The sequence below is a fragment of the Cebus imitator genome, unplaced genomic scaffold (assembly GCF_001604975.1).
Source record: "Cebus imitator isolate Cc_AM_T3 unplaced genomic scaffold, Cebus_imitator-1.0 Scaffold160, whole genome shotgun sequence".
Classification (NCBI taxonomy): Eukaryota; Metazoa; Chordata; class Mammalia; order Primates; family Cebidae; genus Cebus; species Cebus imitator.
Genome location: NW_016107475.1, coordinates 958858 through 977247, shown reverse-complemented (window position 1 = coordinate 977247; position 18390 = coordinate 958858). Strand labels below are relative to the sequence as shown.

General features: G+C 43.3%; 1 protein-coding gene across 6 annotated transcripts in view; it reads right to left on the bottom strand.

Annotated features, from left to right (window-relative positions):
• Positions 1–18390, bottom strand: part of SCML4 (Scm polycomb group protein like 4) — a 119965-nt gene that overhangs the window by 37615 nt on the left and 63960 nt on the right. For all 6 annotated transcript variants that reach the window (XR_005202667.1, XR_005202666.1, XM_037743953.1 and 3 more), the window contains 3 exons: positions 6881–7010; positions 3834–4034; positions 2189–2383 (listed from right to left, as the gene is read on the bottom strand). Coding sequence is in view for 4 of the 6 variants with exons in the window: in XM_037743953.1 (XP_037599881.1) it covers positions 2189–2383; positions 3834–4034; positions 6881–7010 (526 nt within the window). In the remaining 2 variants the exon portion in view is untranslated. The remainder of the gene's footprint in view (positions 1–2188; positions 2384–3833; positions 4035–6880; positions 7011–18390) is intronic.

Genomic DNA, 18390 nt, shown 5'->3' with positions numbered 1-18390 from the left:
AACCGCAGGGTTTTTTTTTTTTTTTTTGGTTTCTGTTCTTGTCTGTGTGATCTAAGACAAGTCGTCATTTCTTTAAAATAACTTTTTATATCTGTAGCATGTTTTTTATAAGCCTCATGGCAACCACAATGTAAAAACCTATAATATGTAATTCCAGCCCTTAGGGAGGCCGAGGCAGGTGGATCATGAGGTCAGGAGATCAAGACCATCCTGGCTAACATGGTGTAACCCCATCTCTACTAAAAACACAAAAAATTAGCCGGGTGTGGTGGCACATGTCCTAAGTAGCTGAGTAATGCCAGCTACTCAGGAGCCTGAGACAGGAGAATCACTTGAACCTGGGAGGCAGGGGTTGCAGGGAGCTGAGATCGCGCCACTGCACTCCAGCCTGGACGAAAAGAGCAAAACTCCGTCTCAAAAAAACAAAACAAAACAAAACAAAAAACCGTATGATAGATTCACTGAGAATAAAGTTCAATTAACTGGACCTGGACATATCAATTTTTGACTAGAGAACATTTTGTAACCTGAGAGGAGCCAGGATTTGGTTTCAGGACAAAAACCAATATTTGTCCTGAATTTTATCCAGTCAGGGAAGAACTAGTCCCACAGGATATACTTCGAGGACAACAGGAGACAGAGGTTACACTCCTTTATCATGATATCCCATGGGTCATTGTGTGTTCAATGTAACAACGATACGAGCATCTGTGAAGTGAAATCACACGATTGTGCTATTCTCATTGCAACACTCACTAGAAGATAAACAAGTGCTTAAGAATACGTTTGTGAGTCGACTAAGGTTTACAGGTGAGGCCAGATTCATAGACTGTTGGAACCAGAAGAATGTTCTATATCAGCAACTCCAGCCTCTCATTTACCCATAGGAAACCTGGGCCCAGAGAGAGATGAGACGTCTCTAAGCTCACACATATAGAGACAGCAAGAAAAACATAAAAGTAAATAGCATCTGCTCACACCAACTGTATTTAATTAGGTACCTTCCTTTGTAGAGACCAAATTTCTTCCTGTTTCCCAGGACTCAGAGAGATAAAAGCAAAACTGTAGGAAAGATTTTGATAGTATCCAAGAAAAGCTATGCTGAGAATCTAAATTTATCCTTTCCTGCTGTCCTCTTGAGTTGGAGAAATAGCCTCTCTTATAAGTATCCTTTTGTTGAATGCGCTAAACCTGCCTCCCAGCACTTACCTGCAGGTGTATCTGTGTTTTCTTATTTGTAATGGTTACTCTATTTCTCAAAAACTTTCCTAAGCTCACGGTTTTGACTTATTGAAGGCAGGGTCTCACACAGTGCATGGAACAGAAGAGGGTTCACCAAATGTTTGCACACTAACATAATAACTGGATTCTGGTTGTATTGCCTGTGTGCTTTTCATATATCAACAACCCTGTGTTCAGAGAAAGAAAAAGACAATATTTCTACCCACCCTTGAGAGTCACCTTCACCTCTCTGCAGATCTATAACTCAGGACTGCTCAGCGGAGAAGGAGCATCTCCTGTTGGCATCCAGCCCCTTGGGCAGACAACGCCGTGTCATGTATGCCCATGCGGCCTTGCTGCCCTGCCCAAGGTCTACTTTTCCATCCTAAGCTACTCTGTGGCTAATGGTATAGAGGTGCTCAACCCCTGGACCACTTTCCACCTTGTGATGAGAAAGAAACACTAACCCTTGCTGGAAGACATATTTAATATATGGCCCAGTCAAATCCCTGCAATAATAGACACTTTGTTGCACCTTTAATTCCCCTGGGTAGGCATCTGAGACTCCCAGGCAGGAGGAACATCATCAATTCTATAGCCCTAGTTTCTTTGGGATGAGTTCCCAAATGCCCAGAGTTTCAATTAGAGGAGATAGAAGGAACTTACTTGTTATATGTGATGTGGACGTGATGTGGTCTCATTGTCTAAATTCTAATAACATAGGCATAAAAGTTATAATGTCAGTTCTTAATAGCTGGAGCCTGCATTTCCCTCTGCAGCCTGGGATGGGGACTGTCCAGGCACCTCTTTGTTCCAGCCAGCTCCAGATGCTTCCCAGGCAGCCCATGGGGCTCCAGTGGCAGAACCCCCAGGAGCTGCAATGCTCCCTCGGTAATGGAAGGGCAGAGACGCCTGGGACTGGGAGGCGTCCCTGCAGGCAGCGAGGGGGAAGCAGGACCAAGCCTACCTGACTCCATCCTCCCTTCCTCTTTCTCCTGGGCTTTCTCAGCGGCACTGCAGCCCCTGGGGAAGGGCTGGTGGCTGAAGAGGTCGTCGCACAGGAGGCTTCGGCACAGCTTGGTGAGGAAGCGGAGGACATAGCCAACGCTGTTCACCACAGGCAGGCTCCGCAGGTGCTGTTTGCCGTCAAAGGAAGCTGAGACTGTAAAACCAGAGAGACAGCAGCTCAGAGCTGGGCACGGCAGAAAACCACAAGTCAGCCAGCCCTGGCGAGGGTATCTGGATTTCACCTGTGGGTTCACAATGTACTGTTCCTGGTTAGGATCACATCCAGGATACCACATTGCATTAGCTGTCACATCTCTTTCATCTCCTTGGTCTTTCTAGACCATTTCTCAGTCTTGCCTTGTTTTTCATCACTAACAGATTTTAAGAGTACTGTTCAGGTATTTTGTAAAATGTCTCTCTGTTTGGATTTGGCTGTTTTTCCCATGATTAGACTAGGGTTATGGGTTCTTTGGGACCACGGAGGTGAAGTGCCCTTTCTATCACATCAAATCAGGGGATAAAACTGGAGGAGGGCTGTGACCATGGAAGAAAGGATTTCTCAGACTCTGAAGGATCCTGTATAACAAAACATCCCCGGAGATGGGTCCTGAATAACAAAGCATCCCCAGAGATGGGGTTGAAACCATGATGTTTCCCCACTGCTCTGCGTGGTGGTAAAAGGAATGGAGCAGAGTAAGGAACCACAGAGAGGCTTACACCTGTAATCCCACCATTTGGGAAGCAGGTAGATCGCATAAGCTCAGGCATTTGAGACCAGCCTGGGTAACATAGTGAAAGCTTCAGCTCTATGAAAAATTGTTAAAAATTAGCTAGGCTTGGTGGTATGTGCCTATAGTCCCAGCCACTTGTGGGGGCTGAGGTTGGAAGATCACTTGAGTCTGGAAGATCGAGGCTGCAGTGAGCCATGATTGTGCCACTGCACTGTAGCCTAGGCGACAGAGTGAGACCCTGTCTCAAGATAAATAAATAAATAAATGGAGAGTGACAAGAGCTGATATATTAGACAAGGGGTCAGAAAAGGATTCTTTAATGCAGTGGCATTTGAGTAGAAACCTAAAGGACATCCATGAGGTCATCTCAGCCAGAACAGAGTGGGGAACAAGAGAGAAGTAACAAGGAGATTCAAGAGGTAGCCAGTCACATAGGGCCTGTGGGATTTTGTAAGGACTTGGACTTTTACTTGGAGTGACATGGGAGGCATTGGAGGGTTTGGGGTGGAGGAGGGGCATGATCTGACTTAGATTTTTAAAGAACCAGAGTGGTTGCTGTGGGTGGCGAAAGGTGATTGGATTCTGGATATATTTTGAAGTGGAGCAAAAAGAACTCATGGGTTAGAAGTGGGAAGTGGGAGAAAGAGAAGAGTCAAGAGGAGGATCAGAAATCCAGTCTTGTACCCAGGCATGGATCGCACTCTCCTTGAGCCCTGAGAGAGGCTTTTAGCCCACAGGTTCATAAAGGCCCCTGGAGCCCAGCAGATGGAGGACAGACCCTGGCCACACCCGCTGTCCCCAGGCCTGAGTATGGCTGCCTTCTCTGCAGAGAGACACCCATAGCCTTCTCATGCAACCTGCCCCAGGCCTTACCTGACACCATCTCGCCACCGTAGCCCTGCTTGACCAGGGAGAAGACCAGCTTCTGCTGATGGGCGCAGTCGATGCAGGCTTGGACCGCCTGCTGCAGCACCGCCGACGGCCGCTCCGGCCCAAAGTGCTCCGGGAGCTGCTGCACCTTCTTCCTCTCCAGGTAAGGCCCGGCATTGGCCTGCTTGTTGATGTAGAGGCAGACTGCGGAGACAGAGACCACAAAGCCCTCGGCATCAGGCGCACATCAGGCCAGCTGGCGCCTTCTGTGTACACAGGGGATGCCTCAGCCATGCGCCTTTGGCCCTGGCCTTGGGAAAACTGGAAAGGACAAAAGTGGGGTGGATTCTTCCCAACTTAAGAAATAAAAGAGGCAAAAGAGTCAGACACCTCAAGTGCCAGGGCCTGACCTCGGGGCCTTCTTTGTTGGGAATACGTGGACAGGTGGGTCCACTCTGATCTACTGAAATCTGAATTAAAGACAATTATAGTGGCCCATATGGACTGTGTGTATAAAGGTATTTCCATGCTGTGAAAGTACACATACAAAATCTCCTCTCCCTCCTCCAAAGGAGCTGTCAAGTTATAGACAGTGTTTGCCATTTCTTTGTTAACCATTTACGAACAAAGAAATCAAGGTGGCACTGATCACTCCAGAGACTATATTCAACAAAGCTTTACAGATAGTGCTATTCACAATCTTAAAGAAAGTAAACATTTGATTTTTCATTTAGGTTAACCCAGTCAATGGTCTCCACACCTTTAAGGTAATAGACTCCACTGAGAAAAAATTTGGGGGAGGGGCACATGTCTCAAACCATGTTTGTTTATAGATTATATACATTCTTAATTGTATTACTGTATTGTGTAAATTTTTTACAAGAAAATATCTAGTTTATATAATATGACAATATTATATAAATATTATTTATATTTGAACATTTTAATGTTTATATATATTATATAAATCATATAGATAATGTTTATATATATTATATAAATCATATAATCATAAAAATGTTAGAATGTCTACAAAATTGGTTTCCATATACGATAGATTTCAGTTAATCACAGTGGAATCTTTATGAATTTTGCAATTAAAAAGAAAAAGAAATGTAAATCCTTTCTCAGCAGAAAGATTTTGTACAGAGAAGGCTGCCCAAAGTGTCAGATATGATCAGTGTGATTAGCTTAGTCAGTTGTGGCATAGGTAGATGGGGGATGGAATTTATGTCATTCAGACCTAGTTTATACAAATTCAACTTCATTCTATTCTATGAAAATGACATAAATTCCATCCCCCATCTACCTATGCCACCTGTAATTTGGTAACAGTTGCCGAACTGGTCAGCCTGTCTTCAGGTTGTTTGCTTTAAGATTCCTCATTGCCCCAGACATCAAGCCAGACTCCTTAATGAGTGAAAAGTGCCCTGGCCGACCTCTTGAGAAAAACTATCCAAAACTTGGAAAGAAGACACAAAAGTTATTTCCTTCACTTTCAGTGACATGGCACAGCATCATCAAATAAGCATTGTTTACATAGCAAAACATATCCAAGAAATAGAAACTGTAAAAGGATGAGATAAAATGAATGGGAATAGAAGGCATTATATTTTCTTTCATACGTTAATGATCCCCTTGTGTATCTGCCCTCTCACTCCCCATCATCTCCCCCATAAGCATCTTACCTTAGAGGCCATGGTGCAAAGGAGTGTTGAAGAGGGATTTTAAGAGGAGACCAACAGCATTTTGGAAAGGCTAAGTAGTAACAGCAAAGGTGAAGAAATACATTTTTTTTTGAACACCCACTATGGTCTCAAGACAAGCGTGTGAGTTGGGTGGTATTACTACTGCTTTACTAATGAAGAAACTGAGGCTTAAAGAAGTTAGATGATTGCTCCAAGACTGTAGCCAGTGACGCAACAGGAATTTGGATCAAGTCTTTGGGATGACATGTGCTCTTTTCACTCTATCAGGTCACCTTCTCTTCTACTCATCCCAGGTGATAAGAAAAATCTAATTAATAAGAGACCTTCATGCAGCCACTATGCTACACTCTGCAGAGAAAGCTTGAACAAAATGAAGCAGTCCCTGCCTTCACAGAGCTTACGGCCTGCTGGGGGAAGAGGCCTGTTCAGATAATCCCATGAGCTGATTGTGCGACTGCGGCTGTGAGAAACATGGGGAGGGGCTAGGAGAGCCCATCTGGGGGACCCTGGCAGGAAAGTTCGTGAGGACTTTCTGGAGAGATGTATGCCTGATCTGAGATATAAGTGAGGGATCAGGTGTCCCGAAGGGATGATCACTCCAAGTGGAGGGGGAGAATGTGCTAAGACCCCATGGCCAGTCCTGGGGACTGAGAGAAGAGCAGTGGGGTGAACCACAGGATAGGGTCTGCAGGGCCTTGTCAGCCAGATTCACAAGTCTGGGTGTCATCTAAAAGCAATGGGAGGGATTGAAGGGATTTACATGGGACAGGAGAGGGGCTGGGATTGTGACATAGGGGGATTGTGTGTGTGTGTGTGTGTGTGTGTGTGTGTGTGTGTGACACCATCAGATTGTCATTACTATTATGATGAAACTGTCAGTTGCTGGATGCCCCACCAGAGACAGAGATTGGGATGCCTGCTCCCCTGACTGGGTTGGAGTGTAGTGGGTCGGACTGAGGGGGATTGGTATCTGGAAGGGCAAACACAGGAACAAGAGCCCTGTTTAAGGTGAGCAGGCTTGGACCAGTGCACCGGAAACCTGGCTCTAAAAAGAAACATCTGACCACCCTGTGTCCCCCTGCCGTCCACCGCCCTCCAACCAAAGCAACCACCTAAACCCAGATGCACTGAAACCAAGTTTTAAATAATCCAAGCGGTGGGACATGTAAACTGGTGCCCTCAGAGACTCTGGTCATTCTGTCTGCTGCCTGGCTAGCACACCAAATCCCTCATTTGAGCCATCTCAGTAACAACTCTTTAATTCACAAAGTAACAATGAGATGGTGGCTGCCCCGCTTTCTGCGGACCATCACAGCTTTGGAGTTTATTCTGCTGACCTACCTGTGAGAGCCTGTGGGGCCGCCAAGCTGGGGACAGTGGCTGCATCCTGAGGGATGGAGCTGAGGTCGGGCTCTGGGGTACTCCGCGGAGGTGAGAGGGCTAAGGGAGTCATGAGAACCCGAGACTTGATCTGGAAGAGAGAGCCCATTTGGTCAATGAGAATCTGGCAATGCTCTCTACACCCTCCCAGAATCTGTCCTAGATGGCAGTTAACTGTTGTTCCTCTATCATGCTTCCATGTATTTCCATCCTGCAGCTTCAGGGCCTGAGCTGCAGATTCAAGTTCATGCTCAGGATTCATATTTGAGGTCACACTCAGCGATCACCTGTCACCCAACCCTTACACAGGAGCCACCCAGGAAATGACAGTGTCAGGCAGTGAGTGCAGGAGCTCACAGAGGTGCAAAGAGTTGGCATCCATGAACCCTTCGAGTGCAGGATGCAGGATAGGAGAGAGAGTTTTCAGCCTGCACCCTGTGCTCCCTAGAATCCTGTGGACAGGGCTTCCCCTGTATCCACCCAGAGACTAACCCTGAAGCTCTCTTCACTCTCTCCCAAGCTCTCTGCTTACACAAATCACTGGATCCTGCTGGAAAAGAGAGCAGGAGCCATTCTTCCAAGAGGCTGACATACTGCTCAGTGTGGATTTCCTGCAGCAGATTGACAAAACTGGCCTGGACACACACAAGTGCATTTTCTGATAGTGAGTAGCAGCCACCTTGATGATCTCACTTGAAACCACAAAGGAAGAGCTGAAATTTGCTCTTATTGAATAAGGGGAAGACGAATAGTTGATGACTTGTTGATATCCATATTAACACGTTACTCTTTATATCAAGACTAATACAGAGACAAGCTTTTAATCTTACCTCTCTACCCAAAAATAATGAAATAAGTCAGTCATGTCCCCCTCTTCACCTCTGACCTATAGCTGGACCTCACTCCAGACCAATTAAGTCAGTCTCTGGAAGTGAGACTCGCACATCAGGAGTATTTTTTAAGATACTGAGATTCTAATACACAGTTAAAGTTGGGGACACTTGCCCGACACCAAAGCTTTGCAATTTTTGCAGTCAACCTTCTAGAGGTTCTCATCAAAATGCAGATTCTGATTCAGAAGTTCTGCATTTCTAATGAGCTCCCAGGTGCCACTGATGCTTCTGGTCCACAGACCACACTCTGAGCAGCAAGGTTGTGTGTCTTATGTTAACATGTGTGCTGTCTTCATCTATAGCCTCACTTTCTTCCTGGATTTTTAGGATATAAAAATAATGATAGTCATGGAGAAATAATATTCAAACTGCTAGCTTCACAGTCATTCTATATTCACTCATTTATTCATTCTGCAAACATATACTGAGAGCCCATTTCATGCCCAACACTCTTCAGCTGCTGTGGAAACAACCAAAGCAAAGAGTAGAAAAATCTTTGGCCTCATGGAATTGATCTTCTGTTGGGGGCAGACAGACAATAAACAGAATAAATGGGTAAATCATACAGTAGATTAGTTGGTAGTAAAAGCTGATGATGAAAGTAAGGAGGGAAGGGGCATGAGAAGTGCAATGGAGTTGTACTTTGGGTTGAAATTTTTAAATAAGGTGGTTGAGGCACTTCTTGGGTAAAATTGCACCCGAGATTTGAAGGAGACGAGGGAGCAAGTCATACAGTGTCTAAGGGAAGAATATTCAGAATATTCCAGGCAATGTCAACATCAAGTCCCACGGTCTTGAGGCAGGAGTACGCCTGGAGGGTTTGTGCAACTGTAGGGGGGCCAGAGTGAGATTGGAGAGGCAATAACGCCAGGTTGGCCAGGCTGTGCAGGACCCTGTCAGGCTTTTAGCTATTGCTCTTGAGCTCTTTTCAGCAGGGAATCAATAGGATCTAAACTAACATTTTCGTAATCTTTCTGACTGTGGTCTTGAGAAGGGACTGAAATAAGCAAAAGTGGGAGGACCAGTACCCTAGAGTAGCTGAGAGATGACTGTAGGTTGGATCGTGGTGGTGGCAGTGGTGGTGATGAGAAGTGGATAGATTCTGGACACATTCTGAAGATGGAACCAACAGAATTTACCAACACATTGAATGTGGTATATGAGAGAAAGAAGGAAGTCAAAGATGACTTCAAGCATTGGCACCAGGAGGGGTCTAGGTGGAGTAAGGTTTTTTGTTGTTGTTTTTTGTTTTGAAGGGAAAGAGGATACAGAGGAGGGGGCTAGAGAAGATCAGGGGTGAGTTTTGGACATGCCGAGTTTAAGATTCTTACCAGATGTCCAAGTGGAGATGTTACTAGGTGGTTGCATCTAGTAGAATATAGAGTTCTGGGGGAGAGCCTTAATGAAGATGTATGTTTGGGAATCACCAATATAGACCATATAATGGAATCTCAGACCAAAATAATGGAAGAGATCATCAGAGAAGTCAGTGTAGATGGAGACAAGAAGGATCCAAACACTGAGCCCTGTAAGATTTCAACACAAAGAGCCTGGAGAAATGAGGAAGGAACAAGCAAAAGAAACCAGAAAAGAACACCTAAAGGGGGAGGAAGAAAACTGGGAGAGGGCGGTAGTGTGGGAGTTAATGGAGAAAGTCTTTCAAGGAGGAGAGCGTGGTTAACCAGGCTAAGTGCTCTGATTAGACAGGAAAGACTAGGAGTGGCCATTAGATTTAGCAGTTTTTCAATAAGAAAGGTGGTGGCACAGTGGGTTGAACTGGACTAAGGATAAATCTTTGCCCTCATGGAACTGACATTCTAATGGCTGGTGGGGGTGGGGAGACAACAAATGAATAAATAAATACATCATACAGTATGTCAGAACATGATAAGAGTCAATAGTGAAAATAAAGAAGCAAAGAGCATGGGAAATGCAATTGAGGGGTTGTACTTTTGTCGAAAAAGGGAGCAGGGAACTAGGCATAGCAAAGGAGAAAAGTAGGATTGAAAGATTTTTTGCCCCACAATGAGATACCACCTTGCTAGTAGCTATTAAAATAGCGACTATAAAAAAATACAAAAGAAAAAATAACAAAATGAAAACTCCCCAGAAAATAGCAAGTGTTGGCAAAGAGGTGGAGAAACTGGAGACCTTGTGCACTGAGAGTATGGCATTTTTTCGAAAAACTAGAAATAAAATTACCATGTGACCCAGCAATTCCATTGCTGAGTATATACCCCCCAAAATTGAAAACAGAGCCTAAAAGAGGTATTTCACATCCATATTTCATGGCGACACTCTTTACAATAGCCAAAAGTCTAATTCATAAAGACAGAAAGTAGAACGGCGGTTGCCAGGGGCTGCGGGAAGGGGGGAATGGGGAGCTATTGCTTAGTGGATAGAGAGTTTTAATTTTGCAAGATGAAAATGTTCTGGAGACTGGTTGCACAACAATGTGAATATACTTAACACTTGAGTTTTATGGTAAACTCAATAATGGTACATTTTAGAAATAATGGTAAATTTTATGTGTTTTTTAGCAAAATTTAAAAATTTAATTTTCAGGATTCTTCATTTTTTGTTCTTGAGATGGGAGGAATGATAGGGTTTTAATGCTGATTAAAGTAATCTGGTAGAGAGAAAAGTTGATTATACAGAAGAGGGTGAGGCAAACTGCTTGCATGAAAGGGCTTTGAGCAGGTAAGAGGGTAGGAGATTTAGTGCATGAGGGAGGCTGTGGCCTAAGAGGAATCACACATTTTTCATCTATTGCAACAAGAAGGCAGACAGAATGTAAAGGTTTGGATGCCGGGGTGGGTGGATGTGGAGGTGGGAGCTTGCAGAAGGTCTCTTCCCATGGCTTCCAATTTCCCCGAGATATGGAAGCTGAGTGAGGGGACAGAGGAGGTAGGTGTGGCCATGAAGTGGGAGAGTGGGAGGGCTGGGGAATGGAGCATGGTGGCTGAGCAGCACTGAGGGGGCACTGGGATGTGCAGAAATGAATGTGAAATTAGATCAGTTAACAGCAAGCACATTGGCTGCACAATGCTGGATGGGTGCTCAGAACCTCTATATTAATCAGAAACTATAACTAACAATAGAGATTTCATCTTATTCTGAGTGCCACATTTCAAATTCAAGGACCTACACTATAGGAATACACTGCTACATATTACAAACAAAATTTAAAAGAAACCTTAGTCATGGGAAGGGGAGATCATAAACCCGCTGTGGCTCAGTTACCCTAACATTGATGTGGCTTCATCACCTGCCAAATGTCATGAGGGTGGTGGCCGCCACGCCTATTCATGGAAGTCATGCACCAAGGGTCCCCTGACTGCCTTTCTAGGAATGATACCCTGCTTTCCATGTCTTGTGACGGAGAGGCTGGTGGTGACAGAGTCCCTGAGGACTTCAGGCAGTGACTTCTGGGTTAACCCTGGTTAAATCCTCCTTCAAGAGCTTAAAGCCCTTAACTCCCAACACAGAGATAATAATGCTCACTGGGGAAAAATAGAATTGGCAAATTATTTTTTTCCTCTATGGTCTTTAAGCAAATCACACAAAGATACTTGTGATTCTTCCCTAGAAAAATGACAATGATGATGATGACTAAAACGGAACTATCCACACACTGTTTACTGTTCACATAAATCTCCTAATGACTCTAACATCTAACGTTTTCTCACCATTTTAATATTTATTAGAGGCCAGGAATATTGACTCATGCCTGTAATCCCAGCACTTTGGGAGACCAAGGCGGGAGGATTGCTTGAACTCTGGAGACCGGGCTGGGCAACATAGTGAGACCTCGTCTATACTAAAAATTAAAAAAATTAGCCAGGCATGGTGGTGCATGCCTGTTGTCCCAGCTATTCAGGAGGTCTAGGCAGGAGGATTGCTTGAACCCAGGGGATCGAGGCTGCAGTGACCTATGATCACAGCACTGTACTCCAGCTTGGGCAACAGAGACAGATCCTGTCTCAAAAACAAAACAAAACAAAATTACTAGAAAGGAATCTGTTAATTAAACCTACCTCAAATGAAGTAGTGGAATTATAATTCGCTGTTGCTTCTGTCCATTTCTGCCCAAGTTAAATTACAGGGATTAGATTAAATTGCCTGGTTGCAAGGAAACCTTCTGAATTCATGCAATTTCTAAAACAACTGCTAGAACTTTTGAATGAAAGAAAAAGTCACACACAACTATGGGTAGTATATGGCTTTTTAAAAATATCCTTTGCTAGATAATAAACCACGAGTAGAAATACTCTTTTGATTTAGCATTCAGAAATTTTAATCTCATTGTTTAATATAAGGAATCAAAAGTAGCCTAGTATAGAAAAGGAAGTCACCCATGATTTTAGAAAAGTCTTGAAATAGAAGAGCACAGATACGCCCCCACTGGCTAGAGGCATCGTTGTAGTGTGATGTAGGACCCAGTCCATCAGCACAAACCTCTCCCCAGCGGAATGGGAGAGCTTCCTGTCTGTCACAACCTACCCAAGCTGTTCTCTGGTGGGGTATTTATCTTTGTTGTTGTTGCCTTAGGTTTCTAAAACAAAATGCTGTTTATTTTCTTTTTTCAAAGGACAAAATAAAGCAGAGTGGTGATATTGCGGTTTCTAACGCCATTCTTCAACATAAGGAACAAAAACTCCTCGCAGACATGGCTGATTTTAGGACTACGGCAGGGAATATACGAGAGGAGCCTAGAGCATCTTGTGGTGCCAGAAAGTAAGACAATACTAAGGAAACAAAACACGCACAATGGTGGGGGTTGGGTACAGGAAAACAGGTGCCAACTGAAAGAGCTCCCAATGGCCAAATTCGGACTAACAGGAGCAACAAATAAATAATGCAATAATGGATTATAACTCAAAGTAGGAAATAAATATTCATGAATCCACACTGATATAAATAGGTGGTTGGCTCAGTAAATAAAAAGGAAAGAACAGACAACTCTCCTATGCATGAAAATTTCAAATAATTTATGTAGACACCCCACCCTCAAGCAGGTGAAGCATAATTCCTGTTCCTTAAGTATGGGCTGTGCATAGTGACTTCCTTCCAAAGAGTACAGTATGGAAATGGAGGGGAAATGTAGCTTTACAATGGAGAAACAGAAAAATAGGACTTCAACCGTATGATCAAAGTCAACATCATCCGTGGTAAGTCATGTCAACAGCATGTACACTCACAATATGATGAAAATGCCATGTCACCTCTGGGATCTTCTTCCCCAAGCCCCCTAACACTAGTCTAATCATGAGAAAAACATTAGACAAACATAAATTGCAGAACATTCTACAAAATACCGGACCAGTCCGCCTCAAAACTGCCAAAGCCATCACAAAAGGAAATTCTCAGCAACTTTCCCAGCCCAGAGGAGCTTAAGGAAACATGACAATTAAATGTTCTGTGGTATTGTGGACGGGATCCCGGAATAGAATAGAATAGGGAAAAGCTAATTAAATTGGAATAAAATATTGACTTTATTTAATAATACAGTGTTATGGTGGGTTCACTAGTTGTGACAAACGTACCACAGTAATATGAGATGGTAACTATGGGGGGAGACCAGGCGCAGCATACGTGAGAATTCTGTTTTATCTCTGGGACACTTCTGTAAACCTAAAACTATTCTAGAATAGTGTTTGTTTTGAAAATATTAAAAACAGGATGTGGCAGAATCAACTGGGTAAATGGAGAGGAGGAGAGAAGAGAGGCCTCCTCCTGGCAGCATGGGACTGGAAGGAGCTTGCTGCGTGGGACGCTGTGCCCTGACACACAGGAGCCAATCCTGGGCCTTCAAAGCCAACACCCCTGCCCAGATATTAGTATAGTTGCCACCTTTACCTGCGATTCAAAACCTCAACCCAGCAGGTGTGGCCACCCCTCATCCAAGGAGGGGGCCATCCTTTGCCTCGTTAGAGACTCCTGCTGGGACAAAGCGGTAGGGCAAAGTGTCCCTACCAGCTGGAGTCTCCACCAGAGGGGCTGGGGAATCTGGGATCAGCTCCTCTTTCTTTTCCATTTGTAGAACCAAAATGGAATTTCGAACTGGGGAATTTCTTGCTCCAGCTGTCATTCAGGGGAGGACCTTCTCTAAGACATTTGCTAGAGAATCACTGGAAAGAATTGAGAGGGAATTTGGGGGGAAACTGGGACGTGTGGCCAGGAGGACACTAAAGGGGAGAGGGTCGGTTGATGTAAAACTCAAGTGTTTTTCTAGAAACATCTGACTTTGGCCGTAACAGAAATGCTAACTAAACATTGTTTGACAGACTGGCAGCAAGAGGAGGATAATCTGAGGATGGAGAGTGTGGCTGGGGAAGGATGAAGCTATATCGAGGCCGTTTGCTCATCCGCAGAGGGTAAACCAACAAAGCAAAAATGTTGAAATGTGTTTAGGGCAGCAGTGGGCACATGCAAAGGAATGCCAGATTTGGATCTGGATTGAAAGTCCAGCTTGGCCACTCACTGACTCTAAGGCTGGATACTTAGGCCCTCAGGGCCTGCCTTTCCTCATCTATAAAGATAAGAACACCCTCTCACAGGGATGTAGTCAGAATTAAATGCAGAAGTTTAGCATAATGCAGAGTGAGAACTCAATAAATGTTCATTGCCATTATGGGTGTTGGTATTATTACTGTGACTTTTAGAAATTCCAGAAATGCAAATAAGTCCCAAGATTCTTGTTCATGCCGTGATGGCAGAAGGAGGAAGCTGCCCATCTTTCCTGGAACCCACATCTACGTTTTCCATGCTTATCTCTTGGGATCACATCTTCACAAATCTCTGCAAACCTGCCCTTTTCCCTCACGCCTCACAGATGATCTCCTCTGAGAAACATGCTTCCAATCCCATCTTGAAATGGTTCCTAAGTATTGCTTATTTAAGAACTATCCTTTCCAAGTGGCATCATTTAAGCCAAAACTAAAAAGGAAAAAAAATCATTTATTCAATCAGGCAGACATTTATTCAACAAAAACTTCTTGGGCACCTACTATGTGCCAGGAACTGTTCTAGGTGCTGGAGATCCAACTGCGAATGGGGAAGATAAACTTCTTGTCTCAATGAGAGCAACCAGGTGACCAGGGTAGGCCTATAAAGGGGTGACATTTAAGTCAGGATCCGAGTGGCAAGAGGTAGCCTGTTGTGACTGCAGAAAGCTTTCCAGGCAGACAGAACAGCTTGTGCAAACATCCTAAAGCTTGGCTTCTTCAAGGAACGAAGAAACCAGAGGGGCTGGAACTGTGGGCAAGAGTCAGAATGGTGTAAGCTGAGGTCAAGCTAGGTCGTTAGGATGAGATAATGGCAGTTTTCTAAGTTAGTGGTACGCACTGAATTGTGTCTCTCTAAAAAGACATATGTTCACGTTCTAATCCCCGTACCTGCAAATACTGGCTTTATTTAGACATAGGGTCTTTGCAGACGTAATCGAGTCAAAATGAATGCATGCTGAATTGGGGTTCGTCTTAACCCAATGACTGGTGTGCTTATAAGGAAAAAACAAACTTGATACAGACACAGACACCTGTTTGGAGAGAATGCCATGTGACGACACCGGCAGAAATTGGAGTGACGTGTCGACAGCCAAGAAACAGCAGGATTGTCACCAAAAGCTAAGAAGAGGCAAGAAAGGGTCCTCCCCTGGAGTCTTCAGAGAGAGCCCGGCCCTGCTGACACCCTGATTTCGGTCTTCTAGCCTCCAGAAAGGATGTTTCAAGGCACCCAGTTTGTACTACTTTGTTACAGCAGCCCTAACGAAACAAATACAGTCAGGATAACGAGTTTGGATTTCTATGAGTGATGGAAATAATTAGAGAATTTTAAGCAGAAAAACACACAAGCTAGTTTTCATTTTATAAAGATAAATCTGGTGCCAGGCCTGGTGGCTCACATCAGAATCTCTGAGTGCTGTTATCCTAGGTCTCTTGAGCTCACGGGTTCAAGATCAGTCTGGACAAAATGGTGAAACCCTATCTCTACAAAAAAATTAGCCGGGTGTGGTGGCACACACCTTAGTCTCAGCTACTAAGGAGGCTGAGGTGGGAGGATGGCTTGAACCTGGGAGGCGGAGATTGCAGTGAGCTGAGATTGCGCCACTGCACTTCAGCCTGGGAGGCAGGGCCAGATCCTGTCTCAAAATAAATAAATAAGGCTGCGGTTAGGCAGAATGGATGGGGAAGTGGAGGCTAAGTGCAGGAAAGAACATTACTAAGGATGTCTTACATGGTCCAGCCGAGAGACACTGGTAGCTGAACTAGGGTGGAAGTAGGAAGGTGGAAAGAATTGACTGGATTCAGGGTATACTTTAGAGATAGGACGGAAGTGATGGGTGAGACAAAGCACAAAATCCAGGATAATGTCTCCATCGCTTCACAGAATCTTTGCTTTGATAGTACATTTTTATTATTTTAGTTTTAAAGCATTAGCATTTGTTTACTTATTGCTGATTTCGTTAACTTATTAACTAGACTTATTATGGGACAATAATACTGGCTTTGTCTCTAAGTTTCAAAACATTCCTTCTCTAATATTAAAGTAATAAACCTTCAGAATGGGACAGTAAAAGTTCTGTGCAGAACTTTGGGAGAGGACATGAAAAAAAGAAATAATCCATATTTCCTCACCAGAGAAATGGACATAATTTCAGTCAACTACACACTGCCCATCGCACTGCAGGGCAGTGGCAAGAATACAGGTCTCAGAGGTAACAAACGACATCCTAGTCCTGGCTCTACTGCCAACTCACATGGGACTCTGAGCAACTCACTCAGCTCCTCTAAGCTTCATCTTCCAAAGCCATTAAATGGGTTAGAGTTGTTGGTTTCTAAGCTCTTCCCAACTAATGTTGTGTGTGTAACTTTCATTAGATTATGTCAAAATCAGTGTAGTGCCATATTTGGAGTGTTAATTAGAAGAAATGTAGCATTCTAAATTCTTTGAAGTCTTGTTTCTGGTAAGATAGAAAATTGGTTATTAGGATCAATTGAAACTACTACAAATAATGAATAAATGCAAAAAAATGATTAAAAGTATGGAGGAACTGACATATATAAAGAATAACCAGGCCAACATATAGGTGTAATCTGGGCCATGGGCATTGCTATGAAGCCCAGGGCTTACCCTAAGAGCTACAACCTCAGTGTAAGGGCAGGTCAGCTGCAGACTTGTCCCACCTTCCTGCTCACCTAGCTGGCTACAAGAAAAGTTGCTTTGACACTGAAAGGATTTGCAGAATCTCTGAGAAGATATTACTACAAGCCAGAACTCACATGGATTTGCATTCCAAATTCACAGAACTTGGGTGATCAAGAAAACTTTAGGCTGTGAATTTAGTTAAAAAATTACCCAATATGACAGTGTCTCAGGTGTCTGGAAAGGCAAAAGAAAATACATGATATCTGGAGAAAGGTTTCAAAGAAGTCTCAAAAATAGTTGTTCAAGGTTGATGAATAACAGTTCAAAACACCCAACCATGAAAGGAAGCAAAGAACTAAAGAAAGAATAAATAATAAAAACACACAGCAATTCAACCCCCAAAATATTAAGATATTTCAATTATCCAACTTAGATTATAAAAACAACTATGATACTATGCATAAAGATGTAAAGGAAAAACTTGAAAATATATCTGGGAAACAAAAATGATTTTAAAAAACACAGTAAATTTGAAAAAGAAGCAAATTGAACTTTTATAAATGACAAATATAGTAACTAAAATTAAAAAGTAAATGGATAGACTTAACAGCATAGTAAACATAGCTAAAGAGAAAATTAATGAACTGAAAGATATGTCAGAATAAATTATCCAGAAAACAGCACAGAAAAAAACAGATTAAAACTATGGAAAAAGGGTTAAAAGACATGGAGAATATGAGAAGTTTGAAACATTAGAATTTCAGAAGAAAAGAATATAGGGAATGGAAAAGAGATTATATTTGAAGAGATAATAGCAGAGAATTTTCCAGAGCTGATGAAAGATTTCAAATTACAAATTCAGGAAGTGCAGCAAATCCTAAATAGGATGGATGAAAAATAAATCCACACATTGATACAATAAAGTGAAATTGTAAAACACCAAAGACCAAGAAAAATCTTAAAATTAGATGAAAACTGCAAATTACTTTTTAAGAAACACCCAAATAAGCTAGAAAAGTAGTTGAGTTCTCTACAACAATGAACCCAGAATATAAACAAAATATCTTTTTTTTTTTTGAGATGGAGTCTTGCTCTGTCACCCATGCTGGAGTGCAGTAGAATAAACTCGGCTTACTGCAACCACTGCCTCCTGAGTTCAAGTGATTCTCCTGCCTCTGCCTCCCAAGTAGCTCTCAGATTACAGGCAGGCACCACCATGCCAAGCAGATTTTTGTATTTTTAGTAGAGTTGGGGTTTTATCATGTTGGCCAGGCTGGTCTTGAACTCCTGATCTCATGTGATCTGCTCGCTTTAGCCTCTCAAAGTGCTACGATTACAAGCATGAGTCACCATGCCCAGCAAAACAGAATACCTTCCATATGCTTCAAGGGAATAACTGACAACCTAGACTTCTACACCCAGCCAAAA